Source organism: Notolabrus celidotus, chromosome 19 (genome assembly GCF_009762535.1).
Source record: "Notolabrus celidotus isolate fNotCel1 chromosome 19, fNotCel1.pri, whole genome shotgun sequence".
NCBI lineage: Eukaryota > Metazoa > Chordata > Actinopteri > Labriformes > Labridae > Notolabrus > Notolabrus celidotus.
Genome location: NC_048290.1, coordinates 12,360,684 through 12,382,007, shown reverse-complemented (window position 1 = coordinate 12,382,007; position 21,324 = coordinate 12,360,684). Strand labels below are relative to the sequence as shown.

Here is a 21,324-nt window from a genome sequence, read left to right as displayed (position 1 = left end):
GATACTCGAACAATTGTTTCTATCCCTACAATGGACCTAAAGTTAATTGCTCTCCATATAATAAAAAGTAATATTGAGTAATATCCTCTCCATTTCTAACCAATTCAGAATGCTATGGGTTGTGTTTTTTGCCACAGTGTCAACAGGCAGAGGTTAAATGTGCCACAGTCCTATCTGCATCATTATTTGATTTGAGGTGTGGTTGTTGGGCAGAAGATCCCCAGTTGCCTGTGTCTGCTTTCAAGAAATAACACTCCCTTTCTGGGAGGTGTCAACCAATCATTATCGAGTATTTATCACAGTAGGATAATAAAGTATTATGATTGCTCTAACCCCTAATAAGGTCTAATAATCTTTCATAAATGACCATGAGAGAGAAGCAGATTTAAAGTGTTTAGTTGTCACTTCAGATTTCATATACAGGAAGGGATTTAACCTGTAAACATTAACCTCATACAACTCCCTCTATGATTTTTCTTAGTAGTAAGTTTCCATTGAAAGGCAGTATACAATTCTAACAATTTGTGTTGTCTCTACAGACAAAGATAAATGAAGCTCAGTGTGTGGAGGACATCTTAAAGGTAAGTTTGTCCCTCAGAGTCACACCTTTGTTTTGCTATCCTAAATATGTTAATTAGAGGTTAAGGAGGGTTAAATGCAGCACCAGTTTAGCAAATGCAAACTATCATGCCACATTCAAAGTCATATACTCACTTATTTTCTCTGGTACATTTTCTGGTGATGTGTCAATAAATCAATCAATCTTTATTTGCATAGCTCCAAATGACAACAAACGTTAGACCCAACATCAAGATGGGATAAGATCCAGTCCCCTCTTACTGACAGGAGCTAAATACTGCACCTTGCATTATTTAGCTAGTTACAGCCCCAAGGAAAACAGCCTTTTAACAGGCAGAAACTTTGAGCAGAACCAGACTCATGTTAGCCAGCCATCGGCTTCGACTGAGTTGGGGGGTGTCGATACTGTTCATATGTTCAGTTATTCATAGTGTTGATATGAAGCCAACAATTGTTGTCAAAGCATACCCTGTTGCTTGATCTGCCAACATTTTTAAAATAAGCTCTACTGCAATCATTAACAAAAACACAGTGGTAATTTTACAAAATTAAAATTAAAGTATAAGCAGTTCTAATCTTGGATAACTTTGTTGAAAATTCCACCATAACGACTGCAGCTTCTTTTTGATGTTATGTCTAGTCTTCTGTGATTCCCCCACAACATGCATCCACCCCTGGAAATTGGGAAAATTTCGGGGGTCAGAGCTCCTGCAATTCCCTTGAAATTGTGTGCATGTCTGAAAACAGATGTACTGTCAATATTCATTATCATGGACTGCATTTTTCCTGTTACTGGACTGGAAGGACAGCCCAAAGTGTACCAGCACAAACTGATAATTAAATATACCAACTGAGTCCAAATGTCTATTCTCCTCCACAGGAAATGACCCACTCATGGCCTCCTCTTCTGACAGCGATACACACACCTAGCACAGGTGAACCCTCCAAGTCCCCCTTTCCAGCCAAGGTAAGCGCTTACAGATTGAGAATGTTTGAAATCTGTGAACATACTGTATATAAGATAATGGGTCTTCGGTGCAGCAGTCCTGCATCCTAGCTTGCAGCTTCTCTTGGATGAAACCCACTCTGAAAGGAAAAATCCTTGTGACGCACAATAAAGTTTCCCAACGTTAAACTGCAGCTGATGTGCAGTAGCCTTACAAAATAAGAGATATTTTTACCGAACACATCAGTGCTTCTCTAAAGTGGGCCACTTTCCCTTTTGGATGCTTAATGAAATGTTCTCTGTTGTCCTGTTGAGGTCAAATGGTCTCCTACACTAGAAATTGAGTTCCGTGCAGTTGAATGTAGATTCACCTTGTTCTCTCTCTCTCTCTCTCTCTCTCTCTCTCTCTCTCTCTCTCTCTCTCTCTCTCTCTCTCTCTCTCTCTCTCTCTCTCTCTCTCTCTCTCTCTCTCTCTCTCTCTCTCTCTCTCTCTCTCTCTCTCTCTTACATATTTTTGCTGCCCTCTTGCCACTTTTTGTTTTGCATTTTCAAGTTTGAATCCACAGATGTTTGTACCATTATAATTTTGGAGCACCAGGTTGACATGAGGACCCAGGACCCTTTGTTTTGCTTTTCAAAATCTTAGGAATGATCTGTTGTGTGTAAATGTAGATTAAAATAGACAGATCTAAATCTAACACGTGTGGCCTAGATGAAAGCTCTCTGTTTGTCTTTGTCCTCACAGGAAGCAGAGCGTGTCACATCATGTCCAGGACAAAGTAAGTAATGAGGCACAGTGAAGAGAAAAAGATGAACATGATAAAAAAAAAAGAAGAATGATGACGCAAATATTACGAAACTGTATTATGAAAAATAAACACCAGAAAAACTGGGGCTAGTCTATTATGTTGGTGATTGATGTTGGAAGCAGATTTAGAAAGATAAGTATACTCTTCTTTCTGTTCTCCTGTAATAGTCTGTTATGTATTATTTGCTGCAAAGAAGGGTTTCCATGGTAGCCTGTCAAACTGCTATTCTGTAAACTGACCACAAAATACCAAAGAAAAGAAACAACCCTGTAATTTCAGCTCAAATTAAGCTCCACCAAGAGAAAAAATTCTCGTATACATTCACTGGTCTTAGTCCTTCCCGTTATACTAACGTCAGATATCAAGATTTAATTATTGTATTTTTTTGTTTTAATGATAACAGTTGGTGTTTTAACCAACTATAGGTAAACTTTTCTGCTCCTTATTTTCTTCAAGTGCTACATACTGTATATTAAACCATTTATCAGCACCAGTATTATAACTGGAAAGTGTTAAAGCAACATAAGCAGACAGTAAATCAATCATTGTATATTATTGATGCATTGGTTATCATACAACAAGTAATCATTGCATTTTTCACAGTTTTGGATGAAATAATACAAATTTAACTCTCTGAAGACTTGATTCAATTTGAAGTCACACAGCCTGCCCGACGAGTTATCTTACTTAATGTTTGCGTAGTATATTCTGTGGCTTTGCTGGCTGTTGTATTCTGTCTGACACCACATTGAGCAAGAGAAGAAATTTTTTGAATTAAGAGTTTGAGAAATATTAACAAAAAGTGTCACTTTATGGTGACTGCAAACCTGCTAAACTGTGGAAATCAAGTCTGATATTCCTGACATCAATAACAGGTACAGAATGTTGATCGAGAACTTGACTAACTTGATGAAGTGTAGAAATACTCATGATTTCTTTTAAGCTTTGGTATCAGTTGTTGTGAAGCCCTTGCTCTTCAGGATGAATCTACTAGAAAGCAAGAAGCCTTTGATCACTCATGACTGCTTGTCATGGTTGCTTCTTTCTAAAATATTTTCCTTCTAAAGCTATACTTGTATCATCTATTTTTTATTTCTCTAATGTGTGTTTGTCTCTCTGGTTTCCACCAGAAAGCTTTGTGTCCTCACCACCAGATCCATCCAAGCCCATCCAGAAGAACTCTTCATTGTAAGTGGATTTTCAAAGAAATTTTTTTTATGTTATATCTTCAAGCTTTCATGCCTCTAGTAGCGAGAACAAGACAGTAGATAGAGCAGGAAACTGGTAGAAAGAGTGAGGAGTGAAATGCCGGGAATGGAGGCACATGTTGGATTCAAACCATAGACTTTATAAAAAATAGACGTAGTATCCGTGACGTCACCCATGTGTTCCTGAGCGCTGTTTTGAAGCCAATCGTCGGTGGATGCCAGATTGGAAATGCTGAACACAACCAAACTTTGTCCGAGCTAGTGTGAGGTAAAGATGCGGGTTCTTTTGCTAAGAGCTACAGGTCGCCCGCCTATCAATCAAGTCAGCCATGTCCTTATTTGCGCAAAACTCGTAAGATCGTCTTTTTTGAATGGGTGTGTATGTGGTTTCCAGTGTTTCTGCAGCCAGATTTAAGCAGACGCTGCATGAACTGCAGTTTTTAGCACCTCCGCATGGACCTCATATTTTAAGACCGGGGGTTGCTGCTTGATTCAAACCCAGGCCACTCGCTCGAGAACTGTAGCCGCTACACTACAGCGGTGTGTATCCGTGCTCATACAGCGGAAGAACACCGGTCTGCGTGATGCATCCGAAAAAAGTGCCAGAAGAGAGGGGGTTTCTGACGGCAAACTGAATAGCTCCATTTTTTCTACAGGTGCATGCATTTGCACCGTGATGAGTTCCTGGACCATGTTTTCTCAACTTTGAAGCGAAATTCTGCCAAATAGGTGACCCCGTCCGCAGAGAAAATAGCCTAGCTTGCCTGCCGCTCGTCTGGGAATTTTCTCATTAAAGGGAAAGAGCTCACCGGCACTCATTGTGGCTATCAGGAGCACTAGTGTTATGTAGCTCATACGACCCCACTTCAAAAACACGGAAATATCCCTTTAAGGGGGAGGCTTAACCACCAGACCAAACTGGCGGCATCAGGAAAATGTTTTTTTACCTTTTGATTTAAAAAACTAAAACTGTCAACAAGAGGGAATCATTTGGTGCACAAAGGCTGTGTCTCAGGCTAAGCAGGGTCATTGAATGACATCGGAACTAAAAGAGTGTAGAGCAGACGAAGCTTAGCTGGAAGGACTTTTAAAGTATGCAGACTGTTAACATTGTGTTGCCATCATCCCAGAACCTATAAAATTGGGTAGAGGAGGACCCATCATGCCCATTGTGTGCAGAGATGGCAAGGTTGTATGTTCAGTCTGCTGCAAGGTCGGTATACATGGCAGCATATTGAAGTTTTGAAGTGGCATGAGTTGAAAGAAGGAACCAGGTCAATTCAGAATGTATTTGGGGAAAAAGAGTGTAGTCATGCAGTCTGTCCGTGAAGGAAAGATGTTTAAACAGTGGCGGCTATCTTTTTACTGTAGAGTTGAGGACACAATGTCTATAATTTCCAAAAAAAAGTCACATTTTGATCTGTAAGACCACAGAACAAATTTCCACTTTGTCTCACTCCTTCTAGAACAGACTTGAACTAAGAAAAGTCACTGACTTTTCTAGATGAGTTTTATACATGGTTTCCACTTTGAATGATACAGTTTTAACCTACAATTGTGAATGCAGTGATGAACTGTGCACACAGATTATGGTTTTAGAAAGTGATTTTTTCTTTACTTCAATAATTTTTATTGATTTTCATACAAACAAATATACAAATGTGCACAGAAAATTGCACGATGAGATCAGCTGGTTCTAACACAAAACCCATCCCTCATAACCCAACAGTCCCAACATCCGTATAGTGGCTCAATGTGCAAACATTTAGTAAAAAAACAGTCCTGGAGTAAACAGTGTTCAAGTGCTGGAAGTCAGGTCGTCAGTTATTTTCGAGGATTACAAAGGTACTAGACATAACAATAATTGGGTGGGAATACATAGAATAAAGAGTGTAATCAAATAAGAATAAGAAAAATAAAAAGACTATAGAGATGAAAATTGTAAGGTCAAAGACAGAGACAGAGAAGGAGGGTGCTTCTTAAATTGACTGAAGTTGCTGAAAGTGCTCCATGAAAGGTCCCCACATTTGATTAAACTTGTTAATGCAGCCAGTGACTGAATAGCGGATCTTTTCAAGGTTTAAGCAGGACATGATATCCTTCAGCCACTGACTGTGGGTGGGCGGGGCAGCCTCCCTCCATCTCAGCAAAACTGCACGCCTGGCTAAGAGCGATGAAAAAGCCAGAGTGCGACTTTTAAATGGAGTCAGACACACAGCATCCTCTCCAGTAGTGCCAAAAATGGCCACCAGAGGGTTCGGCTCTAAATTGAAGTCAAGAATTTGTGACAAGGTCAGAAACACCTCTCTCCAGAATTTTTCCAGACTGGGACACGTCCAGAACATGTGGATAAGGGAGGCCTCACCTATCTTACATTTGTCACAGTAGGGGCTGACATTAGGATAAAAACGGGACAGCTTGGCTTTACATATATGGGCCCTGTGCACAACTTTGAACTGCAACAGGCAGTGGCGAGCACAAAGGGATGTTGAGTTCACCAGTTTAAGGACAGAGTCCCAGGCATCCTCTGAAAGTGAAAGGCCCAGATCCTGTTCCCATGCAGCTTTTATTCTGTCATGGGGAGCATGTCTCAGACCTGTCAGCTTATTGTAGATGGTTGATATGAAACCTTTGCGTGTTGGATCCAGGTCAAGAACCTCATCCAGTACACTCATTCCAGATGCCACAGGAAAACTTTGTACCTTTGCTTGGAGGAAATGCCTTATTTGTAAATACCTGAAAAAATGTTTACTTGGCAAATGAAAATTTCCAGAGATCTGTTTGAATGTCATAAAACTGTTATCCACAAATAAGTCTTTGAAACACCTGATAACCTTTCTGTGCCATTCTTGAAATGTAGGATCAAGCAGAGAGGGTTGAAAAAGAGGGTTGTGTAGGATAGGGCTTGAGAGTGAGAAGCTGAGCAGGTTAAAATGTTTTCTGAACTGACTCCATATTCTCAAAGAATGTCTGATTACAGGATTTTCCACTGAAGCGATTAAGGGAAGAGGGAGTGATGATCTAAGCAAGGCCGGAAGAGCAAAGTTTTGAACTGAGTTCAGCTCCAGTGCCACCCACTCCAGACAGCCATCCCTGCCGTAAAAATGTCTCCAGAACGTGAGACACCGCATGTTAGTTGCCCAATAGTACATCCGGTACTCCGGCAGTGCAAAACCCCCGCTGTTTTTAGACTTTTGCAGATGCGATTTTTTAAGTCGAGGACGCTTGCCCCTCCAAATTTAAGATGAAATAACTGAGTCCAATGAGTCGAAGAAAGATTTTGGGATGAAAACTGGCAATGTCTGAAAAAGGTATAGGAATTTGGGAAGTATGGACATTTTTATAGAATTAATTCGTCCCACCAGAGATGTAGACAGAGGTGACCACTGCGCAAGATACTGTTTGACCTGGTTAAACAAGGGGATAACATTTTCTTTGAAAAGACACTTGTGTTTCTTTGTAACCGTTATACCAAGGTAGGAGAACTTATTTTCCAGAAAGTGATTTTGAGCCCATGCAGTGATTTCCAATACAGAGTCATGTCTGTTTTTGATGCAGTGCCGTCTGAGGGCTTGAAGATCAAAGCATCTAGTATTGTGTTTTGGCCTTTTCTTCAGACTCTCTGAATATTCTAATGCTCTTATGTACTGTAGATGATGAAACCCCCGAATTCTTTGTAATTATACACTGAGGATCATTATTCTGAAATTGTTGAACTAATGCTAATTTGCTAATGTGTCTCAGAATAGTGAAACTTAGTCTTTATTTCTAAAAGACTCTCTGGAATGCCCTTTTTATACCCAATTATGTTGCTGACCTGTTGCAAATTAGCCTAGTGAGTTGAGACATGTTACGCCATGTTTTGTTTTTTCTAGGATCACCCTTTTCAGTCAGTTTTTGATGTCACCAGCTTGTTAGAAGTGTTGCTGGCATCAAATCTAAAAGGGGAATAGATTTTTCATGAACTGCAAACCATCAAAATCTGTTTTTATCAACATCTTATGTAGAGTTGTAACTCTTTTGGAATCAAGATTCTACTACTACATGATGTCATTAATGCATTTGTTTGTCTTTTTGGTGTAGGTCATTACAAGCAGCACATTCCAGAGGGGCAGAGTCAGGCAGCTCCAGCGACTCTGAGAGCAGCTCCAGGTCAGAGTCGGACAGTGAAAGCAACGCAGAGGAGCTTCCTCAACTCCCACCGAGCAACTCGGTCAAATCAGAGGTGTGTTTTTGCTCGTCCTGTTTGTATGTGAATGGTTATTAAAAAAACACACAACACTGAGTTACTGATCTGATGAAAAATCGTTCTGTTTTTTTTTAAGCCTGATGCACCAGCAGTGACCCATGGCGATTGGCAGTTGGGAAACTGGATCAGGTCCAGCCAGAGCTCAAGAGCCGAGAGCCAAAGCAGCTCACAGGCCTCTGACAGCCTCGCTCACAAACAACCCAAGCCCACTCAGAGCACCAAACACTCTGGTGTGGAGGTCGTCAACCCCACCAAAGAGTGTAAACCTCAGCTTTCTTCTCATGTGAAAGAGTCCACTGAAAGCCTTGGGAAACCCCAGCTGTACAGGGAAAGCCCTCAGGACAACTACAACCAGCAAAGTAGCCAAAAATCCCTCGCTGCTGATTGGAAAAGCAGCAGCAGTTTGACGAAACTTTCATGCAATACCTACTCTTCAAAATCAGCCGAGTCAGGTCACTCAGAAGCGGCTCAGGATGTTGTAGCCAAGCGAGACAAAGACCCGTGTTTCATAGACAGGCCAAAGGTAAAGACGAAAACGGGACATAGGAGAAAAAGCAAAGACAGTGGTGACGCTAAAAGAGACAGTAAAAGGACTTCTAAACAGGCATCACTTGACAAGGGGACAGTCAAATCAGAGCCTGATGTCACGCCGGTCCTGCATGGTCGGTGTTTATCCTGTGGTGTTGGATATCCCAACCCCTGCTCCTGCCCCACCCAGAGTCCTGCTCAGCCTGACCAGCTGCCTCCTGCCCCATCAGTCAGAATCAGTTATAGCAAACCAAAGTCAGAGGAAATCAGCCAGACGGGTCCCAAGATTCCTCTCAAGACAACCAAGAAGCACTCGCGAAAGACTGAGCATGCAGCTAAAGGTACTCTGGACCCCCACAGGCCCCCCACATCTCTGCTGGTGAGGATTGATCTCAGTCTGCTATCAAGAGTCCCCCAGAGCTCCGGCAGCCATCAGGAGACACCCAGCAAGTCGAAGAGATCAGTGGTGATTGAGGAGCAAGAGGGAGGGGGGAATGACGCCACTACAAAACACAAACTTACCAAGACCAGCAAAAAGAGTATACCTCAAAATGTGAGATTTATAATGAGGGTTGTTTTAGGGTCAAACATTCACGTAATGAAAGTATTCATCTAAATGTATGATTTGTTCTCTTTTAGCTTGAGGTAGAAACTAAAACTATTCCCAGGAAGAAACAGAAGCTGGAAAACAAGAATACCTCATCAAGTCATGCGTCAATCAAACCGGAGTAGGTCCCTGAAACTGATAAACGAACCCCATGCTTATTTTTGTTTTTGTATCATCTTTTGAATGATTAATGGTCTTCTCTAACGGGTGTTTTGTGCAGCAGTGTCATCAAATCAAACAAGCTCTCTCTTCTTGTCTCCTGCAGAAATTCCAGCAATTCAACAGACGGCTTAGAGCGAAAGAAGGCGAAGAAGAAACCTTTGCAACTGCCGGTGATCCCCAAAGACTCTCAGAAAGACTCAAAGTTGCACAAAAGCACGTCAGGAGAGGTTGTGGGGACCAGGAAGGAGGCTGAGAACGGAAAAAACTCACAAAAGCACAAGAAGAGAGGGAAGCAAACAGAGAATGCACATATTGAAAAGGTGACTGCGAGATATTAGCATTAAACATTTAAGGATTCATTTAGTGAATTGAGACTTACTGCAAGGTCATGACTGTTTGATTGTTTCACCAAACTTCTGTCTTGCACTCCTCGCAGAAGCTCCCAAAGAGCAGCATCCCATCAACGTCACAGTCGACCAGGGTAGCTTTGACCAAAAGGCCTTTGCTCCGATTTGAGGACAGGTAAAAAAAAAAAAAAAAAAAAAAAAGCTATTCTAAGACTCTTTCAACCAAATTAGCACCAGTGATGATGCCCTTATGATTCTGACAAGTGACAGATATGGCTAAATGCACTAGTTTTCATTCATCTCATGAAGGAGTTGTTTGTATGGGTAAAAATGAACTCAGTCAATAAGTGAAAACTGCAATTCTCCTTCAGAAAGCACTTCAAGACACACTAGAATTAAAAAGCCTTCTTTTTGCATGGCAAGAAAAAATGGTTAAAAACAAGAAAGTGATATTTCATCATTACAAGGAAAAAGGAGGGAGGAAGAGAGAAGATGGGGGGAAAAAAACGTAGATCAACTTTAAACACAATACAGATGAGATGGAAAGAAGAGGAGAAATAAAAAGAAGAATGATCTACTGTGACTGACTTGTTGTGAGAGGTGTAATGCCCCCCCCCCCTCTCTCTCTCTCTCTCTCTCTCTCTCTCCTCTCTCTCTCTCTCTCTCTCTCTCTCCTCTCTCTCTCTCTCTCTCTCTCTCCCCCCCCCCCCCCTCTCTCTCTCTCTCTCTTCTTTCTCCTTTTTTTTAATTTTCTTTCTTTATTGTGGCTTGAAGTGTTTTTTTTAAGGACAGTTGCAGTTTTCGTTTTTGGGACTTTGGTGGTCAAAGGTCAAGGACACTGTGATCTATATGACCATAAATCAAAAAGAAGTGATAACACTTTTTATCTGAAAAGTTATCTGTCAAAAGTGCTGAGTCATCATAATACCCTGGAATATTAGAGACATATTTTCTGTATTACAGTAATGGGGAGAATTTTAAAACATCTGGGTGACTTTTTATTTCTGAATCAGTGTGGATGTAGAACTCTATCTGCAAAACAACGAGTCACAATCTTTGCTGTCCACACCAGGCACCTCTGTGTTCAGTTACTCCTGTGAGTGATTGTGGTGCAAGCTTTGTTTAATACAGGCTTAATGATCCCTTCATTTCTGTATTTATCATATATTTACGAGATAAAAATATGTCTCTTATGTTTCTGCCTAGATAGAGTAACACTGTCAGTCAGTAAGAAATACTGATTGTTATAAGCTGCTGCTTCATTGGTTTGTAGAAGCTCTAAATCTAACTGTGTTTAAGTTGTTTTAGTGTGTTGTTGTAAAATCTAATGAGGTGCTTTCACCTGCAGGCAGTATCCAGTGAAGCATTACATAAAGGAGGCCAAAAAACTGAAGCACAAAGCAGATGCAGAGGTAAGTGCTTCTCTGATTGTTTTGAGTCTCTGGCCTTGAGGACTGCAGTGTAACCAATAACTAAGGAAGTCATATTTTTGTTCTACCTTTATCTCTTCAGCCAGATAAGGTCAGTAAAGCTTTCTTCTACCTGGAAGCAGCCATGTTCTTTGTTGAGAGTGGTATAGCCATGGAGAGAGATCCACAGATTTCGATGTCTTCCTACACAATGTTTGCAGAAACCGTGGAACTACTCAAGTAAGAAACTACTGTTGTCGTTGTTTATCTGCTCTTAAACTTTCAGAAATCCTGAGTTGTCATGTGTGAAAAGTCATAAAACAAATTTCATCTGTAGCTAAGTTTGTAACATGGAAGTTTTCCTTCCTTTCCATTAACTTCCACATGTCCTCCCTCTCACAGGTTTGTCCTGAAACTTAAAAGTCCAGCAGACCCCTCAGCTCCACCTTCAGAGAAAGACTTTATAGCTCTGTGGTAAGGTGTAGGTTTTTATAAGTCTATCACAATCTAAGATCTAGTTCACTGCAGCATTTTAATGTTACATGAAACGATTATTTTCTTTTTTTTAAACAGTTAAGTCTTGAAACACTGTTTTATGTAAGAGAAGTTTAGTGTTCTGTTGGGTTTTGATCACTGATAAATTCAGGTTACTGTTATGGATCAGAAAGAAACCAGATAACACTACAATTTAATTAAAAAAAGATCATCAGTTAAGTCCATTGACATGCATAAGTCTGTGGTATGTGATGCTAAAGAGTTGTTGAATATTACCTTGAAAACATGATCAAATATATGAAAAATGGCACTGCATGTTGTACGTATGAGACTACAAAAAGAGAGTAGGGCTGTTTTCGAAACTGCCTGTGACATACTATTTACATATGTAGTATGCAGTACCTACTGTATACTGCGTTTAAATTTAGCATGTAGTATGACAGTTCTGTTGGATCTTTTTGCTGTATGTCGGGCCAGGCGTCACTGAAATTCCGGTTTCGGAAGGCTCAAGTAAACAATGGCGAAGATGAAAGCGTCTTGAGATAACGTTTGTTGTGATTTGGCGCTATACAAATAAAGATCGATTGATTGATAGCAAAACTGCTTCTTTGACATCCACCTATGATTTTAAAAAGTTAAGAAGTGGTTTATATGGAGTTTAATAATTTTCACAGCACCTAGTGTCCGACGCATAGGCTGTATAAAATATGGACGCAGTATCCGGGACGTCACCCATCTGTTCCTGAGAGCTGTTTTGAAGCCAATCGGCGGCGGCAGCCATATTGGAAATGCGGAACTCAACCAGGCAGAGTGTGACGTAGTGTGAGCCTCTCAGCCAACAGCTATGTGTTCCCAACCGGGAGTCACGTCAGTCATGTCCTTATTTGGGCAAAAACTTGGAATCTTAATATCTTCTGAACCGTCACGTTAGAAAAAAATTCACCCCCGTACAGTGTGTGCTGATAGAGAGATTAGCTTCGTAGGGCCAAGCCGTTTTTTGAACCAGGCTGTCTGTGTGGTTTCTGGTGTTTCTGCAGCCAGCCTCAAGCGGATTCTCGACGAATTGCAGTTTATAACACTTCCGCATGGGCTTCATCGTTTGAGACTGGAGGTTGCCGCTTGGTCCGACGTCATACACGGAACGTTAGTGCTGTGCATTGTGGGAAACAGTACGCAAGGGAGACTGGTCCGCTGCATATTGAGAAATTTTCCCAAATCAGTACGACATCCGGGTAGTTTTGGCTTACTGCAGATTTTGCTCTAGTTCACATAAAACATACTACACAATACATTTTGGCAAAATCAGTTTGACTGCTAGTATAGTAGGCGGCTTCGAAAAACAGCCTAGGTTTGCGGCAGTTATCAAGATGGGCATTACAAGAAATAATCGATTATTGACTCTGCAAGTTAAACTGATTTGTAAGGATTCAAATCTAAAGTCAGTCTTCTTGCGCTATCTTTTAAGAGAAGAAAAAAAATGCAGGACATCAAGGAAACTCCCAAAAACTAAAACAGGAAATGACTAAATAAACTGTAAGCTAGATCAAATCTCTGAGAATCAGTAGGATGCTGCACAAACAGCAACACAGTGTCTATCTGTGTGTTTTCTTTGAGTCCTAAGAATAATTCAGTATCATTTAACCCTGTGTTACAGTCTGAAGAGCCAGTCTCTCCTGCAGATGGCCATGTTTCGCCACAAACACAGAACTGCACTCAAGTATTCAAAGACCCTCTCTGATCACTTTCATGTAAGTGTGCAGGTATCACCACAACTCTTTTTTTCAAGACACATTGTAACAATTTCAATTTACGTTTATGGAAGTGTTGTGTTTTTTCAGAAGTTTAGAAAAGGTACCTTTTAGTACAACTTTTGCTTATTAAATGTGTTCCTGTTTCAGATCTCTGCTCAGAAAACACATGATCACTCTGTCTCAGCATCGAAGTAAGTCCTACTGTTTCTAACTTATTACATAAAACTGTTTAAGGTATTGCTCATAAAGACTCAATCATCCGTACTCTTGTCCTTAAGGTCCTCAGACACACCGTCCCCCATGCCCAGCCTTCCATCTCCATCCACCAGCTCAGGTCCCGGCTCCAACCACAGCGGTGTGGTTGTAGACCCTGTCGGCAGCACCGTGGCAGTCCCTCAGGCCATCGATCAGGTGGCTTTCACCTACGTCAACATCACTACATTATTCCTGAGCGCTCATGACATCTGGGAGCAGGCGGATGAGCTGGCACACAAAGGCAGTGGTAAGAGCGAGCAGATGGAGGAGAGGTAGTTTAGCGGAACTGTTCCTTTAAATCGCAAAAAGGCAATGTTTCTCATCATCAGCATATTTGAAGACATTTTTTGTGTTGCTGTGTGTTTCAGGTTTGCTGGCACAGCTGGACAAAGCTCTGTGTCCTTTGAGTCTGATGTCGAGTATGAGCTCTATGGTCCATTACACTAGACAGGGAGTCCACTGGCTGCGTCTGGACAGCCTGAAGGTAAAGTGACCGACAAGCTGCTGCAGCTCCTGAACACCTGCCAGCTCTTCAAGCTGCCTCTCACTGCCCTCTCTTCACTTCAGTGAGTTCAACACTGAGCTGAACTTCCCCTCAGAACATGTACAGGTATTTTTCTTTGTGTGGGTATGAACTCATCTCATCCAAAAAAAAAAAAAGGTGACACAGATCAGACGTCTTCTCATGTGTGTTACCTGCTCATTGTTGCACTTGTTTTTTTCCTTTGGCCACTTCTTTCTCTTTTGCACTTTTATGAACAAGGAAGTCTGCTGAAGATGACATATTTCATGCCTCACACCTTCTGCTCCTCTATCTGCCTTCATCAACTGAATATGTTTTGGTGGTTCTATGATTTAATGCAGCCTTATTATGCAGTTGTGGTGCAGGTAGTGACCCAAATTTTGTTTTCTTTGCACATCTTTTATCATCAAACTTGCCACTAAAGCTTGTAAAATGTAATCAGGAGACCCTGTCATGGAAAAACTCAATTCACAGATAGTTCTCATTGTTTTTTTCCCAGTTCCAATCTGACAATCTGAATGACCTGTTTGGATTATGAGGATTTTGTGTTCTCATAATCCAAAGTCCTGCATTTTACTTTTCCCACATCAAAAAGGATCACCGTGAGAAGTCAGGTGTTCATGTAACCGAGGGCTGGGACCATTTATTGTAACTCTTGTGCCTGTGACGTGACGCAATCTGGACCACTTAGGAATTTCAGACAAGTCAATAATTGGGAAACTGTTGATTGCAAAAGTGCCAGATATTCATAAAAATCTGCATTCAGTCACATAGTTCTGTTGATCCCTGTGTTGCAATTGTGTTCCTAATTCATGTTGCAAAATCTACAAACCTGTAGTTAGATTCCTGTGCAATAATGAGCGCATTGATAAAGGAAAAAAAAACATGTGCCCTACTCTTTGCCCTCTCAGGACAAAGCACATGTTGAATGTAGGTTGAGCCACTTTTTGAGTGCTCATAATGGAGAAAACTGGACACACTACAATCTCAATCCAGATTAAAATCATGAGATTAGAATGAGTTTATTGAACCTGAATGCAATACTCAGACTGAATGGAAACTGTATGGTGTGATCTAAGTGATCATGTAGCAGGTGTAAGCTAACCCATTGTCACTCGCTCCTCTCTAGTTTTGTTGGATATTTCTGAGAGCTGACACATACAATGTTGCACTTTTGCCCACTTTCTAATCAAAATTAATTAAAATTGTTAACCTAAAGGTTTCCTAGTTGTAACTACTCGCAACACCAAAAAATAGAGGGATACATTTCACATCCCTGACTTATTTTTAGGTAAGTTATGGATGCATTGGTTTAAATTGGCCGTTTTTGAGTTACCTTAGTGGAGAACTAATCGCGTTTCCTTATTTGCTTCTGCACCAGTAAGCTGCTGTGTATGTTTCCCACACTTTAGTTGAGCGGTGAATACTAAGTGGCAAAATGTTTACTTAATCTTTGGAGGGAGATGGAATGGCCAAAACTAAAGCTGACTAAAGAATGCACTTTTCTTTTTAGTTTTGGTCTGTTAAGCAAAAGAACACTACGTTCCCCAGACCGGCAGGACTCTGCTTGTGTTTACTCTTTGTTTGTTGTAACTTTGACTGAAAGCAATAAAGCAGTTTTTTTGTTGGCTAGTGATGGGGTGACAGAAGTAATCAGTATGAAAGAGATGCAGGGAAACACTTGTTGGTTTAGGTTAGGTTTAGAAATGTTTACCTGTGAGTTGAGTTGCTGTGTCGGTGATCATACACAATAAAAGGGCTAAATAAACAAGGATCACTAAGTGGTCCTAACTTTACTTTCTCTAAATGATGAAGTCATATTTTTTAATTAAGGAGTGAGTAAAGCAGAACCCTGGCATTTGGGATTATTTTTTATGTCAAGTTTTCTACCATAAACGTCTTCAGTTCACATGAGGAGATTATGGTTTTGACATTCATGAACTTTTCTTTTCTTTTCTTTTCCAACAATCATCCTCGACTGTCAATGCTTAATTTATGAAAGAATCTGCAACAAGTTTACACTTCTTGTCCAAAAAAATATTGACTGGAAACATTTTCAGGAAGATTTTTGAAGGATGCTTTTTTTCCTTTTGTGAAATCTGTAAAGAATTTGTGTTGCAGTGTACAGAAATGAATAAACACTGGAAACTCATTTATTGTTGTTTACTTATTATTCTAAAAGTCAGTAAATTACAAAAAGAACATTTCTGAAAAGACACCCATCACAACATTATGAAATTCAACCTTTAATATTTATTACTTCAATCATTGCATCTCAATATGTACAATAAAGATTAATCTAATGGAGCCCAAAAATCCACATTAGCTGTGATTCTTTAAAAAATGTACCACATTTCAGAACTGTACAAAAATGTAGTCATGAATTACGTGTCAGATTCTCCTCCGAAGTTGGGGTTATTGAAAGCAGGCTGTAAGAAAAAGAAAAAAAAACACGCTTAGTACTTTAACTAGCACAACAATTGATCTTTGTGTACATAACGTGATCGATTACTTACCACATCAACATGACTGGTTGCTCTAGTTGGCAGGCTCAAGCTACTCATTTTATATCCCCTGACACTGAACACATAGAACAGCAGTCCAATAATCAAAGTGAACACCACGATGGCTGCAATGACTGCTCCGGCTATAACACCTCCATCTGTGCAGAAAAAAGAGTGTCAGTGCAACAGTTTTCAGCATTCGAGTGTCAAGTCACTACCATAGACTGTATAAATAATGGACATAGTATCTGTGACGTCACCCATCTGTTTTGAAGTCAAACGTCGGTGGAAGCCATATTGGAAAAGTTGAAGTCAACCTAACTGCTGTAGAGCTAGGCTCAATCTCAATGTCCACCCTCAAGCACTTGCTGACTTTAAGGCGCCTTCCCGCTAAGTCCGTGAGGGTTTAAGGCTGTCCCACTGTCAAATCATCAAGTGTGTGAGGGATCTCTCACTGACTTTTTGAGCCCTTTATGCCCCCTTTCCATAAGTGGGCATTTTTGCAAACTTAGCGTGAGGGAATTACCCAGAGTTCATAGCATAGTGACGTGAAACACAGGATTCCCAGGGGAAGCCCTCGAGCTTGGAGGGTAAAAGAACGCAAAAAGTGCGACAGTAAAAAAGAAGCATGAAAGTTGCAATAAAATTTACAGGTAAAAAAGTTTGCATGTAAGCATAAATATGGAAAACAGCCTTAATCTATTTATCTTCACAGATATTTGTATACAGTATAATTTATATATTTATAGCTATACAGCCTATTTATATCTTTTATATTGTGTGGTTAAGCAGACTGTATGTTGAGAGTCGGATCACTTGGCAGTCAGTAGTCCCTTAAGCACCTTGAATTTGAGGAAAGTAAAAATTGTTCAATAAAAATTATTAATATCGCTAAGGTGAGCTGGTGACGTCATACACGTCACGTGAGAAGTCTCGAGGTGCTGTCCCATTCCCAGTTCTACAGTTTGAGCCCTTACAGCCTCCTGCCCTCAATCACTTTCCAGCTGATGTCAATTAAGTCAAGAAGGGCTCAGGGCTTAGGGAGGACATTGAGATTGGGCCCTAGTGTGAGGTAAAGAGGCGGGCTTTGAGCCTCCTAGCCAACAGCTACAGTGTTCCCGCCTGTCCGTCAAGTCAGCTGTGCCTCTTATAATGGAAACTCATAATCTTAATATCTTCAAACTGACGTGTTATGACAAAATTCACCCCCCGTACAGTGTGTGCCAATAGAGAAACTAGCTTGAATTAAACATGTTTATTTCTGCTGTAAAGATCGGCTTTTTTCAATTTGTGTGTATGTGGTTTCTGGTACTTCCAAAGCCAGCCTCAAGTGGACACTCAACAAATTGCAGTTTTGATTGCAGCTTGGTCACTAGTAGCAAATCTACATCTTCTGTTAGGATATTTTACGAGCAACAACTTCTGGTGTTTAGAAATGAAATGAATGTGCAACATACTGCAGTTCCAAGAATGTCCACTTGAGGCTGGCTCCAAAAGTGAAGGAGTCTCTTTTAACACTGGTGATAAATTATTTGAGTGTACAGAGTTATATTTTTTTAATAACTCATTAGTCCTGAAGATATAAAGGTTACATGTCTTGTAAATTAGGGGCGGGGCTGACTTTACTGACAAGCAGGGACATTGTAGCTGTTAGCCTCTTGCTAGGTTGATCAAGTTAGGTTGAGTCAGCATTCCTAATATGGCAACCACCATGATTGAGCTTCAAAACATGACAACATGACATCACTGGGACTTTTTTTTAGTCTTTGAATAGTATTAAATATTAGTATGAAATATCTGGGCCCATGTCAACACATCAACTGACATTAGCCAAGCTATTACCATTTAGCAAAGCTTGTGCTTGCATTGCTAGTCATTTTCTAATACCAGCAGGTCATATGCTAATTCACAGGGGTGGCCAGAAGTGGTCATTCCTCCCCTGTAATCATATAGGCCATCTCAAATCATAATACATGATTGACTATTTGCCTTGTCAGAGGCAAAACTTAAATTAGAACAACTTTTTTAGGTGTAAACGCAACAGGTTAGTGCTAGCTTTCTTTGCATTTGATTGTAGCATCCTGTCCTTCTGGTATTACTTTAAAGTGTCACTTAGGACATACATCTTTTTGAGCCCTCATTGAATCAAACTAAGAGGATTACACAGGAATATAGCATAAGTATGATACTCTAAAGGTAGTCGTTAAAGTAGATATGATGAGCCAGAAAGGTGTTAATGTTAGTCTTATGAGTGAATCTTTTGGGCTTTTTAATGTTTATTGGATAGGACAGCTGAAGAGAGACAACGTACACTTAGAATACAAGGCTAACCAGCACCACAGTATTATTCATTTCTATGTGTACGCACACATTTCAGGTCACGACAATAAAAGTCCGAGCCCAGGTTTTGCCACCTAAGTCAAGAGTCCGGCTCCACCCAAGGTATATAGAAATTGTAAGGAGACTGTATTAGTGACTTTGTTGTACTCACTGCTTCCACCGGGACCATCGGTGGGAAAAACTGGATTACCACCATCATCTGTCGTGAAGTCTGAAATAAAATTTCATAAAGAGAAACTTTTTTTAATCTGCTGCTCGACATTCTACAGTTTTTTTTCTAAAACGTCTGTGTTCTGCTTTCTGGACAACAAAGAGCATACCAATCTTTCATCCAAAACCTCCTTACATTTGCGATGGCGGCATGCAAAACCTCTCTTCTGCAGACAGTTGTTGTCATTCCAGCGTCCATCAGCGTACATCTCCACACAGTTCTCTGTGGCCACTTCTCCTGGGTGAAAGGCTGCATTTGGCTCACCTTGAGCCCAGTTCAGGAAGCCCAGAGACATCTTGTCTGTCCAGCCCCAGCCAACTGGAAGAATCGAACATAAAGGTTCAAACCTTGAGGTTAGTGCACATTTCTGAAGCTTGTGTAGCATTGTTCTTAATTCTTAATTTCTACACTCACAGTTGTTGTCTCTAGTGAGGCCGATCCAGATGTTGTGATTTTTAGTGTAGTTGAGTTTCCTGATGAACTCCACCTCCGCTCTGCTGTGAATGGACACCAGCTCTGCCTTGGCAGAATTACAGTAGTGCCGAGAGTCTGGCCAGGAGAAACCCTGCTTCTCGTTGTACACATAGTAACAGAAGCGACCATAAGGCGCCCAGAACGGCAGACACTTCCCGTCACCAGGGGCCGGAGTTGGTGGTGGTTTCTCTGAGAGAGAATAAATTGCATGTTAATGCATCAGATAGTGACGATTTTTTTGTATAGCACACGGCTTTAAAATTCAAGAGTGAGTAATCGGGAATAATAATCAATCAATCAATCGTTATTTGTATAGCTCCAAATCAAAACAAACGTTATCAAGATGCTTTCACAAACATAGCAGGTCTAGACCGTTTTCTATGTTAAATTATTAACAAAGACCAAACATCAAGACAGGAAACAGTCCAGTCCCCTCTAACTGAAAGGACTGGCCCTTATCTCATCTTAATCCACCATGAGCATTGCACCTCGCAGTGTTTAGCTAGTTACAGCAGCAAGGAAAAACTTCCTTTTAACAGGCAGAAACATCGAGCAGAACCAGACTCATATTAGACAACCATCTCCTTTGACCGAGTTGGGGTTGGAAAGAGAGATAGAGGAGAATAAGATAATAATATGTTGGATACCTGAGGAGATCTTGCAAATGTAGGGTTTAGCCAAGTCACACTTGGTGTCATTCCAGGTCCCATGGAAGAAGATTGAACCGTGCATGCTGACACAGCCCTCGTCCTTTATGATGCTGGGCTCACCTGGTCCCCACTGAGTGAAAAACACTGGCCAGCCATCCGTCCACTTGTAGGAGCCATCCTCCTGAATGTCAGGAACATAAAAAATAACAGTTTTCAGTTTAAGAGTACAAAAAATGGTGGCGCTAATTACTCAGAATGGAGTTTACACACACTGATAGTAAGACGTCAAGAAAGTTTCTGTTTTTATCCTCATATAAAGGAGGTTAGTGTTATTTTATTTGTGGTGCCTGTAACAGTTCAATCAAAAAAAACAAAAATCAAATCAATGTTGAGGCAGATGGCTGTCTAACATGAGTATGGTTCTACTCAAGGTTTCTGCCTGTTAGCTAGCTAAACACTGCGAGGTGCAATGCATGGTGGATTAAGATGAGATAAGACTGAGTCCAACCTGTAAAGGGGGACTGGATCGAATCCTGTCTTGATGTTGGGTCTTTGTTAATAATCTAACATAAGGTACGGTCTAGACCTGCTATGTTTGTAAAAGCGTCTTGAGATAAAGTTTGTTGTGATTTGACGCTATATAATTAAAAGATTGATTGATTAAAAACTGTCTCTGAGTTTTATACTTTGTTCGGATAACTTTACTACATTGTTCCCATTATTCAAAAACCTTGACTGCACTGTGTGATGAGTAAATGATCTATTAATGAAAAATATTGATGAGGCAATTTTGAGATTAAGGTTTTTAAGTGAAAAAAACAAGTAAATGTACTTATACAGCACTTTTCTGGCCTTTCTGACCACCCAAAGCCCTGCAATCTATAGAACACAGCATTATTATCTTGTTACTTCTCAAAAACACAGTAGTTAAAATCCCTTAACCCTCCTGTTATGTTATGTGTCAAATTGACCCTTTTAATAGTCCATTTTAGGCAATATGTGCCTTCCAAAGTAGCTAAATACAGCATCAAAATCTGGGCAGCATGTGACAGAAGAGGTGTCTCATGTTAATTTATCAACATCAATTCATAAAAAGAAAAAAATTCATAATGTGAAATAAAAAAAACTAAAATCTATGTCATGTAAAACTATTGTATTTATATTTAGGTCTTTCCAATGTACATTAAAAAAAAAGTTTTAACTTTTTTTTTTGAAAAACGAGTGAATTATCCTATTTGAACCATGATCTGTGACAGTTAAAGAGCACCATTGCACTA

General features: G+C 40.4%; 2 protein-coding genes across 3 annotated transcripts in view; one reads left to right on the top strand and one right to left on the bottom strand.

Annotated features, from left to right (window-relative positions):
- aff1 (AF4/FMR2 family, member 1) overlaps window positions 1–16,020 on the top strand; it is a 31,333-nt gene extending 15,313 nt beyond the window's left edge. The window contains exons 4-19 of one of the 2 annotated variants that reach the window (XM_034709176.1): window positions 540–581; window positions 1,460–1,546; window positions 2,271–2,304; window positions 3,465–3,522; window positions 7,626–7,767; window positions 7,868–8,872; window positions 8,959–9,047; window positions 9,192–9,408; window positions 9,528–9,610; window positions 10,784–10,847; window positions 10,948–11,084; window positions 11,247–11,318; window positions 12,994–13,087; window positions 13,238–13,281; window positions 13,369–13,592; window positions 13,714–16,020. In XM_034709176.1, coding sequence (XP_034565067.1) covers window positions 540–581; window positions 1,460–1,546; window positions 2,271–2,304; window positions 3,465–3,522; window positions 7,626–7,767; window positions 7,868–8,872; window positions 8,959–9,047; window positions 9,192–9,408; window positions 9,528–9,610; window positions 10,784–10,847; window positions 10,948–11,084; window positions 11,247–11,318; window positions 12,994–13,087; window positions 13,238–13,281; window positions 13,369–13,592; window positions 13,714–13,838 — 2,517 coding nt within the window. In that variant the 3' untranslated portion in view covers window positions 13,839–16,020. Of the gene's footprint in view, window positions 1–539; window positions 582–1,459; window positions 1,547–2,270; window positions 2,305–3,464; window positions 3,523–7,625; window positions 7,768–7,867; window positions 8,873–8,958; window positions 9,048–9,191; window positions 9,409–9,524; window positions 9,611–10,783; window positions 10,848–10,947; window positions 11,085–11,246; window positions 11,319–12,993; window positions 13,088–13,237; window positions 13,282–13,368; window positions 13,593–13,713 lie in introns of both variants that reach the window. The other variant, XM_034709175.1, reaches the window with a different exon arrangement.
- Window positions 16,021–16,101: 81 nt separating this feature from the next.
- LOC117830865 (macrophage mannose receptor 1) overlaps window positions 16,102–21,324 on the bottom strand; it is a 42,201-nt gene continuing 36,978 nt past the window's right edge. Inside the window, exons 45-50 of the mRNA XM_034709173.1 lie at window positions 20,045–20,228; window positions 19,338–19,586; window positions 19,059–19,241; window positions 18,864–18,923; window positions 16,385–16,530; window positions 16,102–16,297 (exon numbers count right to left, since the gene is read on the bottom strand). Of these exons, the coding sequence (XP_034565064.1) occupies window positions 16,253–16,297; window positions 16,385–16,530; window positions 18,864–18,923; window positions 19,059–19,241; window positions 19,338–19,586; window positions 20,045–20,228 (867 nt within the window). The 3' untranslated portion in view covers window positions 16,102–16,252. The remainder of the gene's footprint in view (window positions 16,298–16,384; window positions 16,531–18,863; window positions 18,924–19,058; window positions 19,242–19,337; window positions 19,587–20,044; window positions 20,229–21,324) is intronic.